The sequence below is a fragment of the Macrosteles quadrilineatus genome, unplaced genomic scaffold (assembly GCF_028750875.1).
Source record: "Macrosteles quadrilineatus isolate MER2022 unplaced genomic scaffold, UCM_ALF_1.0 Scaffold_7__1_contigs__length_78375512, whole genome shotgun sequence".
NCBI lineage: Eukaryota > Metazoa > Arthropoda > Insecta > Hemiptera > Cicadellidae > Macrosteles > Macrosteles quadrilineatus.
Window position 1 is genome coordinate 10,546,879 of NW_026542600.1, and position 13,465 is coordinate 10,560,343.

General features: G+C 35.5%; 1 protein-coding gene across 2 annotated transcripts in view; it reads left to right on the top strand.

Moving 5' to 3' along the window:
- Positions 1 to 13,103, top strand: part of LOC128998699 (basic phospholipase A2 PA-10A) — a 69,068-nt gene extending 55,965 nt beyond the window's left edge. For both annotated transcript variants that reach the window (XM_054424941.1, XM_054424943.1), the window contains 4 exons: positions 1,811 to 1,917; positions 4,870 to 5,020; positions 11,279 to 11,348; positions 13,031 to 13,103. In XM_054424941.1, the coding sequence (XP_054280916.1) occupies positions 1,811 to 1,917; positions 4,870 to 5,012 (250 nt within the window). In that variant the 3' untranslated portion in view covers positions 5,013 to 5,020; positions 11,279 to 11,348; positions 13,031 to 13,103. The remainder of the gene's footprint in view (positions 1 to 1,810; positions 1,918 to 4,869; positions 5,021 to 11,278; positions 11,349 to 13,030) is intronic.
- The last annotated feature ends 362 nt before the right edge of the window (positions 13,104 to 13,465 follow it).

Genomic DNA, 13,465 nt, shown 5'->3' on the forward strand with positions numbered 1-13,465 from the left:
TGATCAATACCCATAAGCATGACAATACTAAAATAGATATAAAGCTCATTTTTTGTAACAGGCTGCCAAGCCCAGTCTCTGGATCGTCGTGCAAAAACCATTCCTTTCTTAGCCCTTTGCTGTTCCGCATAAAGATTTGTACTTGTTACAATTAGATTCATAATATCATCATCAAAATAAAATTGAAAAATACTTAGGGGACTATTAGCGGGTATTTTAGGCCCAGATTCCCTGTTAGGCCTAAAGGGTTCTCTGCTAGGTTCGTAGCCTTCCATAGTTTCCCAAACCATTTGGGGCTTGGCTTGAGGTCTTGGTAATGGGCAGTCACCAGCCCCTAGTACAACACTTTCAATTATATTTTCAATGTTCCTATTTCCCTGTACAACCGGATCATCAATTTCCATTTCATCATCAACATCAAAATTGTTTCCAATGTCAATTTCAATCTCATCGCCATCATCAAAATCAACGTTACCCTCTAGGCCTACCTCCTGTTGAGCGAAGTCTATTTCCTCCTCCTCACTTTCATCTGACGACAATAGGTGTTCATCTTCATCTATCCAACGGTCTATTTCACTAGATCTTGCCATTTCACTTTTGTAAAAATAATATTAAAATTAAAACTTATATCTTTTTGTCAGAATAACCTAGCACAAACCTAACCTTGCACAACAACACGCACGCATCTTTCCCAAACACACGTCATAAATTACATTTTCAAACAAAAACTAAGAATCAACAATCACCTAGATAACTTTTTTATAACTTGAAATATAATTTAACACCACCACTTTATGCTATATAATTACGATTATACCGTAAAAAACGATTGAGAACGTCAGTACGTATCAACAGTTCACGCCGAGACGAACAAACATAACAACACTCAAGTTTGCAAACAATACATCTGTCTCTGTCGCACTTACTGCGATCGATAACAGCTGAAAAATGTCGAACAACTAATGGACAACATGCTCCATAGAGTCCGGGTTCCAAATAGTTCACTAAATCGTCGTCAGAGACCACCACTTATCGGGTGATGTCATGACGAGCGGCACTCGTCAAACCGTAGCAGTGTCTTTTTACGCGTGACGAGTAACGCTCGTCAAACCGTCTTGAAGGGTTAAGGTTTAGTGTTGGTTTCCATTAAAACCCAAATTGAAACTATCAAAACTAAATGCTTACTAATTTCCCTGTTAATGACTTGCAAGCATTCAATAGCTTCTCTTGTCACCGGTAACGTTTAAACGTCGTCTGCATCTAGCGATTATATTTTATCTGACAGTAATCATAGAGTAGCAAATAAAGGAATTGAGAGCCAAAAATGTGTTTAACACTCAGATAATGGCCTCAAAGTCCACGCAACATTGTAATAGGTAATGAAACGGCTGTGACCGCGACCAGCTGTATGAAGCCAAGAAAGTAAAAATCACTATCTTAATCAATGTAAATGTAGCGAGAAAAGTAGCTAAAATTCCGCTACAACTACTTTAAAAATGTAGCTAGCTACAGCTAAAGCTACAAAATCTTAAAAGAGCATAGCTACAGCTAACGCTACAAAAAAGTAGCACACTACTGTAGCGTCGCTACTTGTAGCGCGCTACTTCCCAACACTATGAACGTCCCTGTGTAAACTCAGTTTGTAGAACTGGTTTTTGACACAGATTATACATTCTATAATGTACTGGCTATACACCGTTTGATTTTTAACCGAGAAAATATAGTTTCACTGAATCTTTCTCATTTAGGTTTAGAGTAATTCTTAAGCACTTCTGTGGACGAATAATAAATAGATTCTTTTACATTGCAGGTGCTGTAAGATGCATGACTGGTGCTACAGCACTTCCGATTGTCCTATGTTCCTTGAATACTTTGTGCCTTATTACTGGACATGCTACAGGCACCAACCTCTATGTGGTATGTGTTTGACAAAATACCTATATTGGTATAGAAGTCAAGAGGTATGTCGTTGAAATAGTTTTTTTGCACTATGATAACACACTGAATTCAAAAGTGAGTGTTTTTTTTCCTTGTAAAGTTAAACAAGACTTGGAGGATTAGAAAATACTATTTTTTAGCAAAACACATGTTTAAAAGACAAAAATTGCATAAATTTACAATGAACTGAATATACAGGAGTTTAAGCAAGGGTCTAAGATAATAGTAGAAATTTAATGCACAAGTCTTGGAGAGTGCCTTGAAAACATCTACGAGTTTCGCAAAGGCTAATTACATGAGTCACTACTTTACCTATGACCGGTTTTGTAAATAATGATAATCACTACCTAAAACTTCTAACAACTAACTTCTAACACGATAGTTTTTTAATTATGTTTGTAAAACTTAATTGCCTAGACTCTTTCTGTTACTTTTTTCAGGAAATGGACTGTACTGCTAGCAGCATTCTTACTGTTTTAGATACAAGTAAACAAATATTACTGTTTTTTTAGCATTACTGAATGTATTGAAACAGTTTTTTACAAAATTTTAATTCAAACAATAGCTATTTGTGTATTAAGAGTGCAAATTACACCATTGCCGGTCAAGAACTGTAGCTGGCCCGTGCGGCCATACATTTCGAGAGCGGCAATGACTGTTGGTGCTTGTACACAAGGTTTTCCTACCACCATAATTAACTTACCATAATTAAAACACAGATCAACTTTTAGGTTGTATACAACATTTCATTTAAGTTATGTTTCAGTTTGCTTTTTTAGGCTATGTCATTTGCTTCGGTTGTTAGCGTAGGCCCTACCTGATCCACGGCTGTGGTTGGTGTAGAAACGCCAACAATGAAATCAGCTGATTAGAAAGCGGGAATGATCCATTCTCGCTCTAGAGCGTAAATGAGTTATTTGGCACACTGTTTTACAGCTGTGGCATTGTAATCATTTCCACACAGGGGTAGGAAAACAAAATTAAAGTATCTCTTAAATTATTATTATTATCAGTGAAGGATAATGAATAACAAGTTTTGTACATAGTTCGCTTGACGTTACATTGATTTAGGTGGTAAAACACTATTACAAACCGTTTCAGCCCTTACTTCTATGTCGTCTAATTCACTATAGCCATCTGAAATTTTCAAAATCTTTCAATAAACCTGCAACTGTTGGTTAGCAAATCATTAATTCAATTTTTAGGCTAAGAAAAGATGGCGTGAGTTTCAGCGCAAGTCGGCATATCAACAATTGAATTGGTTGTTACCAGCCGATAAATTAACGTTCAAAGCATTTTAATTTTACTTCTCTTCTCTCAATCCTTTCACCCCATTGGTCTGATAATTTACCACACTAGTACTGTAAAGTAAGTAAACAATGCGGTAAAGTGAATCTGTTAGATTCTGAAATTAAATTAAATTTTTATTCAACATATAAAGTTTACAAGATTGTGATTTTCACATATTAACATATGGCATGTCAATACTATTTTATTTTACTAACTAATAATACCATATGCTAAATTCCTTAGTTTTTTATCAATACATAAAACCTAAAGCTAATTTTTTATAAAATCGTCTAGGGAATAAGGACACAAAAGGATGAGATGAGATTTTAATTTTAAAGGATAACATATTTTCTTCAGTTTTAATTTGTTCTGGGAGGTTATTGTAAATTCTCCTACCCATGTACCCTGGCGATTGTTCATACATAGCAGTTCTATGCGCAGAATATTGAATATCATTCCTGTGTTGGGTGTTATATTGATGAGTGTAATTTTTTAACATAAATTCCTTATAATTTCTTTTTACAAAGATACACAGTTGAAAAAAATAATCTGCATAAATTGTCAAGTGTATCATCTGATTTTCGTCTTGCCGATTGAATTGATTGATTGATTGAAGATTGAATTGAAAAGGCTGGTTTAGAAAACGGTCGTATTTAAACATATTAACCTAACAACCTTCTCAAGTACAGTTTTAATCCAACTAAAGTTAAAGGAATGACTAATACCGTATTGATTTTGGTAACAGAAGCAGAAAAAAAATCTTTTACAGACTACCAGATTTAAAAAAATTAACTTAGTTGTTTTTGGAATACTAGATGTGTCCAACTCCTTTAACCTGAAATTGTCTAACCCACATAAGCCTACAACATTTCAAAAGTTGTTCATCATAAAAAGTCATTACTTCAGTTTTAGTAAAACTGCATTTGAGAAAGTTAGGTTAAGGTTCAAAAAATATTCTTTAATCAAGCAGCTGATCAAAAATAAGTCTCAAATCAGGTAATAACCCGGGAAAGTAATTTTTATTGAAAGCAAATGGTAAAATGTTCAATGTGCCACCATTTTATTTCTGATTATAGGAAGCTGAATTTTTTTCAATATATTTTCAAACCCTGCTTTATAAGTTGTGTAGTTTTTCAAATTTGTTGGTGCATTAACACGTTTGCTACCACAATAGTGTTCAATTTTTCATTCATATGGACCAGCGACGTACATATTCTACGCCCGATTTTTACCCATAGACTGGTCACATATTTGCGTCCAATGTTATTAAACAGCTTATATCTTTGTAACGGTCTATTTGAAGGCCTTAAATTCTCTGCAGTGGTCTACGTAGATGTCTGTCGCACATCTGCATTTTGGTCTGTGGATATGATGATTAGTTAGATCATATGATAGTTGGCAAAACAGTTTTTTTACTTTGCTGCATCACTGGCCCATGGTCTGCAATACTGTTAACCAAGTGATACCCGGTCTATGTGTAATATTAAAATGTATACCTCGAACTGTGGCAATGACTGGAGCGTCGCAAATATGTGGCGATTGGTAGCGAATGTGTTAATGGGCAAGTAGCATGAAATTCAATGTAAACGTCTTCATGGTACACCCTGTATACTGTACAACAATGGTGTATTTGTGTTGCAGCCCTCGGCTCCTCATGTGGCCAGAGACTGTGTGAATGTGACCGACGTCTGGCAGAATGCCTCAGTCACTACCCTTGTCCAAGAACAAAGGCGGTCTGCACTTCTTCCCCTTGGAGGCTTCTACAAAACATCCTCATGCTCTAGTTTACCAGGTCAGGTTAGATAATTGTTTCAATCAAATGTCTTGTATGTAAACAGAAATAATTGATCATCCTCTTGTAAAATATGATAATTGTGAAGAATTAGGAGTAAGAAAATTTACATAGAAATTTACAACTGTTATTTTCTAATACTTTACTCATATCTAATACAAAAATATTTTGTCAAGTCCTCTTTAGAAACCAAAAATGACTAGCATGGGTATTTTCAGTCATCACTTTATTATTGTTCCTTCAGTGTTAGTTACACATTTTCCCCAAAAAGTGTAAGTGGAGTCTATTATTAACCCCAAGGCTGCTCATGTGTAGTGTTTTGCACCAATAAGGTACAGTAGAACCCCGGTTAACCGAAATAAAGGGGGAAGAGCTGTTTCGGTCAACTAATTTTTCGGTTAACCCATCATATGCTAAAAATACCCAATGTATTACCACAGTGTGTAGGAAAAATGAATTTAAGACAATGTCTATATAATCAGTGTTTTATTTCAGCTACAAAAATGTTACAATGGGATAGAAAATACTTTAAACCAGACAACTGTAGTTATTAAAGCGTTTTACAGCTCATTAAGTGAGAATTCAATTGGAAATTGGTACCAAATGAGTCATGTGACTTGCTAAAATGCTTACCCTCTTAACAAGCATTAATGTTACCACTAGTCATTGTAGACAAAACCTATCTTGGTGTAGGAATTATGAAAGAAAAGGAAAAAGTGGGCAGACTTGACGTACTTGACTTATTTCCATGAGTTCCCAAATAGAACATAGGGCCTCGCCGAAATCCCGCGATCCATCTCCTCAGCAAGTGCCTTGGCCTGCAACCACGTCATCTTTCTTCTTGCCAGGTCCCTTTCTTTGGTTCTCTTCCATGTTGTTTTTGGTCTGCTCCACTTTCTGTTTCCCTGCGGAAACAGTCTAGTGCCTGTCTTGCTACACAGCTGTGTGACCTTCTCCATCTACCTACGGCCAATCCATCTATACCTTCTTCTGGTGATAATCTTTTCGATTGGTTTGTGTTTAGTTATCCTCTAAAATCTTAATTTCTTCAATTCTCAAAATGTACCGCAGGCACCTATTGACATGCTTGTAGGCTTTGCACTGATGTGTTGTTAAATCTTCCAGGTCTCACAGCCATACAGCAAGACAGGCATGACAGTGGATTTGAACAGCCTTAATTTTGTCTTTTGCAGAATCTATCTTGATGTCCCCATATAATAGGTCGTAGTTGGGCAAAAGCTCCCTTGGCCTTCTTGGTTCTTTTTTTTATATCCAAGTCCGTTCCTCCACCCCCTCCTACCATGTTACCAAGGCAGCAAAACTCAGTTAGATTCTCAATGTCTTTGTTGTGTTGCTGTAGGGCTTGGTTGCTAGGTGCATTTATTTATCCGTATTTCCTTAGTCTCCCTTCCGTTCATTTTTAGCCCAACATCTGAAGCTTCTACACGTAGATCATTTAGCTTCATTTCAATGACATATAAGCTTTCTGCAAGGAGACATATGTCGTCTGCAAAATCCAGTTCTTCTAGGCGGCCATGGAACCCCCACCTTATACCTCGGATTCTATTTGTTGCCTTCTGAATGTGTGCAATCAAGCGTGATTATAAATAGTATCGGCGACAAGAGGCACCCTTGCTTTGGGTCTACTCCAGACCCCACTGTGACTGGTCGATGCAGAATAGTCTATTTGTTCATTAGTTCATGGTTGATTTTCTGTTCATTGATCTTGGGAAACCCAAGTTACTTTATGGCACAATCTATGAGGGGGAACCTCCAATTACCAACTCAAAATGTCCACAGGTTTCTATAAACCGCTCTCCATTTTCATTTGTAACGTCAACTCCATGCCTGCCCATCATTCTCTTTCTGACTTCATTGTTCAAATCAAATCAAATCAAATCAAAATCTCCTTTATTCATGAATGTACAAGTACAAAGAATAGAGTCAGTGAGTACTTATTGTCTATTCACAATATTTTAAATTGTAAAATTCCTCAAAGGAGTAAATTGCTTTTTCTACTAGGTATTTTTTTAGTTTAAAGTAAAATTTCCTACTATTACATTCATTTTTTATATCTTTTGGTAAAAAACTTATATATCCAAGGCCTCTATACACTGTGTTTTTTTTATAAAATTCTAAATTATGTCTGTTTTGTATAACATATTGTGCATTTCTGGTATTATATCCATTACTGGTAGGCCTACTTAGTTCTAACTGTATTTTTGGTAAATGGTGCTGCTTAGTATATTTTATTGTCTCGTATATATAAATTCCAAACACTGTTAGGATTTCCAAATTAGAAAAATGATACTTTGCACTTTCAATCCAATTTAAACTTAGCATTAATCTAATAGCTTTCTTTTGTAACAGAAGTATTTGATTAAGGTTTGATTTTGAGGTCCCTCCGTACACACTAATTCCGTATGATATAAATGAATATACAAAAGCATAATACACCAGTTTTAGAGCCGAAAGATTTTATCTTTACATTGAAGTCTCCCATCATCATTGTGATTTCTCTTTTTAATTCTTTTGCCAATGTTGCTTCAAGCTGGTTGTAGGTCTCTTTCCTCTTGATCGGATGCAAGCATTGGGGCATAATCATTGAACAATAGTCACTGCTCTAACTCTTGTTTTGGAACGTGCCATAATTATCCTATCACTTACCCATTCCATCATGCTATTTTTTGCATTGCGGTTAAAGAACATTCCCACTCCACTTGCATGCACCTCATTTAGTTTTTTCCCAGAATATATAAAGCTGCCTCCATCTTCTATTTGTGTTTCTCCAAATCCTAGCCAGCGTGTCTCACTAACTACTAAATTCTTTATTTTGTATCATTTTATCTGCTAACCCATGTTTCATCCATCCTGTTTCCCACATTGTTTCTATGTTCCAAAATCCTATTCTTGTTGGTATTTTCATAGACAAAGTCGTTTCCATAAGTTCTGTTCGGGTGATATTTTGCCTTCTGGTTTCTGTAATAATGGAGTTTGAGGTGTGCGGGTTATTAGCCTACAGCACCCTAGTTGGGGGAAGGGCTGCCTCCTAACCACACCCAACCTGCAAGGTTTCTATTCTGGGTTTTCTCCCATAGTCTTTGGAGGTCCACCTCCAGCCCACAAGGCAGTAGTTTGCTTCTTCCGCCAGCTAGCCGTACCAAGGAAATTCTTTTCCGCCTTTCCTGCCGTTGAGGACTTCGCCGTGTTTGGCAAGGGGCCCTGACAGAGTGCTTTCACCCAGGCCAGGTGAACTTTAGGTTTTTTTACAAGGTGTTACTCCTACGACTCCTTCTTCCTGCCACTTATGATGCAGGCCCCGGACTTGCCACCGGTATAGCGGAGTTTAGAAGTGGTCAGGTCCATATCAAATTACACTTGTTAACTTAAATAGGTCTAAGTTAAACCCGCCTAGCCTTAGTGTATCTACTAAATACTTTTATCAAACCTCTGGTGATAGGTTGTAGAAACTGCTATTCCTTATATAATTGCTGATGATACAACCATTGTACCTACTGTCTTTCTTGAATAGCTTCATAGAATGAAAATGTTTCTTATCTGTGGTCATTTACCAGTCGCTAAGCTTGGGTAAAGCTACTCCTTTTCCACCGTGACAGTAGTATTAAATCAGTTTGCAAGGTAAATCCATTGCATATTGCTAACCATTGTAAATTAGCTGCAAAAATTGTATTTTTTTTTTTTCATACTGCAGCAAAAATAGTTGGGAGTAAATAGTTATTTGTGTAACTAGTGTGCGAAGTGGCACTTGGCACTCAGTTTACACATTATATTTTTTGGTACTTTGGAATTATCCGGAGGCCACCTTTATACAGCGCACTAGTTATGTTAGGTTGGATTATCATAAATAGGTTTTTAGAACTTTCCTCGTTTCGTTATGAATCAAACGATACCAGATGACTCATACTTTTGCTTGCCAAATCCCCTCTAAGTAGGCCAAGGTCAGGTCGTTAACCGGAGCGTGCGCATCACCTGTCACCGCCTGCATCTCTGGTATCGTTACTCATCTGGTATCGTTAAATTCATAACAAAAGGAGGAAGTCCTACAAACATATTTATGATAACCCAACCTAACATAACCGCCGCAGCGCTCACCTACTTGGCAGAGTAGGCCTGCATGTGGCATCTAGGGGCCGCAACGCATTCAACTCAATCCTCGCCAACATCGCTGCCTTCTGGGAGGCAGAACTCAAAGGCCACCAAAGTACCTATTTTTCCTACAGTTACTATAAATCATATAAATAATTAGTCTAAACACTATTCAAAACCTTTTAGGTTAGGTTAAATTTAAGCGTTGAACGAAATGGGAAACACTGCATCAGCTATGATCATAGTCGTATCATCCTTACAAGCCATCCATATTACTTGCCTAATAAAAGCACACTGTTTTGTGTAGTGCAAGGAAATCCACTTTGTTAAATAACCGTAGAAAGAAAATATAGTTCATCACATGGGCGAAAACCGTCTTTTCAACCTTCACTCAATTTCCTCTCTGGTAGAGTCACTTTAGGTCCTAGTGATGAAATATATTTTTTTTTATTGTTTTACTACTGTGTTCAAATAGCTGTTAATTTTATTTAAATCAGGCATAAGCGGCCAACAAAATAATAAATTCATGTTAAACTCGTTACAAGTCTTATAAACTTACATTTTTTTCTTACCATTAAATGTGCACACTAGTGTTGATTATACAATTTAAAGTGAAGATAAATCCAACAAATAACTAATAACAAAATAATGGTGTTTTAATCAATCAGATTTATGTCATTCAGCAAGATGAACTGACAAATATTAATCCTACAAAAATGTATGGTTGAAGTGCTAGACAAAATCCAGTGGTGGCTAGCCCATAAGGACTCTCGGCCGCCGCCGTTCTAACAATAAATACAATAACATGGATAAATTTAAATTACATTTTGATATTCTTCAGTTAAATCAAATTAAAATTACTTTAGCGAGTACTTAAAACAATGCATTCTATGCTTTTGATTACATTTTGATATTCTTCAGTTGAATCAAATTAAAATTACTTTAGCTAGTACTTAAAACAATGCATTCTATGCTTTTGTTAGTATGGTAAAATATGTAGAGCCCCTACCATCACCTTTTCACCAGCCGCTACTGCTTCAAGTCTTGACTATTTTTACCGTAGTTCCTGGCCCGCAGTTTGCTTGTGATATGCTATGGGCCCAAGAGATAGTTGCTGTGCCTCTCTCCATCAATATTGTGGGGATTTTTCTCTCTGTTGCGCCCCTGTGCCCGGGCCCATTTATTAAAGCAGCCCCGCGTAGTTTACTTGTGTTTCATAATAAATGGAGGTTGACAACTGTTATACGATAATTTTAAAAGAGCATCTTCGTCTCTTCTATGACAGCGCATTGTTGCGAAGCATGGTTAAAATTATAAACTTCCCGAAGTACAATTAATTATTACCCTGCGGTTGTTGTGCAAAATCTAATGTCGTATAAACTGTCTATTCGTTGTGTGCTTTAATTAATTAGAAAATGAAACAAAATTATTTGGGGCAGATATTCAAAACCCGTTGTATCTTCCTGAGTCGTAAATGCTAAAGATCAGGGTAGTCTTCTAGTAATATGTATTTCTCAGAAGATTTAGATCCAATGTTGGGAGCGAGCTGGCGTAGTGGTTAGAGCGTGGGACTTCAGTCCCTGAGGTCCCGGGTTCGATCCCTGCCAAGTCACCAATGGATCTTATCTAAGTGATAATGCCGCAACCCCTAGGTAGGCCTGAAGTAATGTGAAAAAACAATTCCAGGCTCGTGCCTAGCGTCCTAGGACAAAAAGAAAAAAATGTTGGCCCCTGCTTATTGTATCGAAGACCTTGTTTACCACCCCACGAGTATTTCTGGCGGATTCCGGTATTTATTAGGAATGACGCAAGTTGAGGTTAGGTCTCTGCTGACCGTCCAAAACAAACAATAGACTGGATGGCGCTGTGTCGGTTAACCCAATTACCTGTTTTGGTTTTTTTATTTCAGTCCATGGGCTTGTATTACCTGCTTCTTAAATTGTAAAAGTAAGATATCGGTTGTGGTTCTGAATGCAATTCCAATTTTGTTTGCAGTGATTATTTGTCTCATAGATAAACTGACCATAGACAATAAAAATATTTATGTTTTTGAAATAAACTTTTGTTGTTATACTGACAAATTTTACAATTTTTTGCACTTATGCTCAGAACTTTACAACCAGGGATGATAACCGAGTTATTTTGTTCCAGGTTAAGAGAGCAAATATACATGTCTGTGATATCCACCAGTATCTGAAAGGTTCATAATACAAATGAAAAGGTGATGAAATAAAAATAAGCTTCATTCAATTTCACTGCATTCTGTTCTCTATTTAAGCTTTAGAATAAGAATAAGAATCTTTATTACTCTTTAAACATTTTACAGTGCAATAGGGTTCGTCATTTGCTACATAATATTAAAATTTAATTAAATATTTCACATGAAATAGTAACAAAAATAATTTTTATAAGACAAGCTGGCCTGGTTATAATCTAAAATCTAGTCTAATGGCAGGAACATGGTGAAACATAGGGCAAAAAATATGAGCAAAATACAAGTCAAAATAGAACGAGTACATGGAAACAATACTAACATGGCAAGATGATAAAAATAGATTTTGAAACAAATTAACAAAGGTAAATAAAAATATGACTATATCAAAATGGTTAACATCAGAAACAAGTTACTTAAATAATATGACTAGAATGGCACAAAGAATTAAACAAGTTAGGGACATTGCGGTTGCTTTTCAAACATCAATTTTGAAATATCACTTTTAAAAAACTCATCTAGTTTGTAAAAAGGGTGGCTAGTTAACCATCTGTACAAAGTAGTCTTAAACACATTATAACTAAAATGGTGAGAGGTGTAATTAAGTTTTTTGAAAAGTGTTATACCTATTATTTCAAAAGAATTTTTTACTTTACTTAGTCTAGCAAAAGGAACATGAATCAAGTGAGAGTCTCTAGTGTTGTATGAGTGAACATTTTCATTTAAAACTAAACTACTGAATTTCCTTTTAACATGCAACAAACATAGTAAGATGTACATATTTAAAACAGTCATTATTTTACTATCAGCAAAAAGAGGCCTACAGTGAGCTAGATAGGGTGCATTATTGACAATTCTAACAGCTCTCTTTTGCAAAATCAAAACATCATAGACATTACTGCCATTACCCCAGATAAGAAGGTCATCATGACACTCTGGAATAGAGCGAAGTATAACATTTTTAGGTAACTAATTTCAACACAATCTTTTAATTTCCTCAAGAGGCAGATGACCCTACTGAGTTTTTTGCAGACATTACTGATTTGGTGGTTCCAAGACAGTCTAGAATCAAGAGTGATACCTAGAAGGTTAACAACCTTATCCTTATTGTTCTCAGAGCTCTTTAAAGAAAATACAATTTTTTGTGTTTTATCTAAATTTAGTAACAATATATTTGATTTGTTACAAGTTAAAATACATTTCAATACATTTCCTGCCAGAAAACATGTCTGTTTCTAAATTCTTAATTTTGTATTGTAAAATGTTAAAAAAAACTAAATTTGTTTAATTAACAAGCCGTTTCTTATTTTTTGTGATTAGATCAATTGCTTACACATTTTAGGTTACAATTTTTCCCCTAAAATTATTTCATATTTTTTTACCAATTAATCAACTCGATGACCAATTCAAGCTTGGACCTTTTCAATCAGTCAACAAAAACTAAAACACATTATGTCTGAATGATTCATGTAAACATTTCTGTGACATTTTCCAAACTTTTATTCTAAATACTTTTCAAAGTATTTTTTTGCACAGCTCTGCAAGTTTGTCCCTAATGTATATGTACAACATTAACTACTTACTTTGGTTCATTTTTATTATAGCTTTTAAATTTAAAATAAAAACTGAAGGTCACTCACCATTAATTGTGTAGAATCGTGAAATGTCAAACCATTTATGTACTGTTTCAGGTAAAGCTTAAAGGGGAGAGAAGAATAAGACTGACTCATACCATAGCTAGTAAGACTGTAAGTTACCATAGCTTCAATAAATTATTATGAGAAGAAATTGTATTTTTTACTGAACCCATAAAATATATTTTTACAATACTTTCTTTATGGTAATGGTTTTGACTCACTGAATTTTTTTAAGAGATGATGGCGTCTTTAGCCTAGCGTTTACCCGTCCACATAAACTAAGAATCTGTGAGCGGATTTGCCCCAGCAAAGCAATACGTGAGCCGGTACAAGAGTCAAGAGAGTCAAGAGATTTATTCGTCTAAGAACACAAAATTTACAGTGCATACGACCTTGTCAAGTACAATTATTAAAATAATAAAATGAAATATCACAGATTTTAAAATATGAATAACAATAACACAGCTACCTACAAAAACAATTAACAGT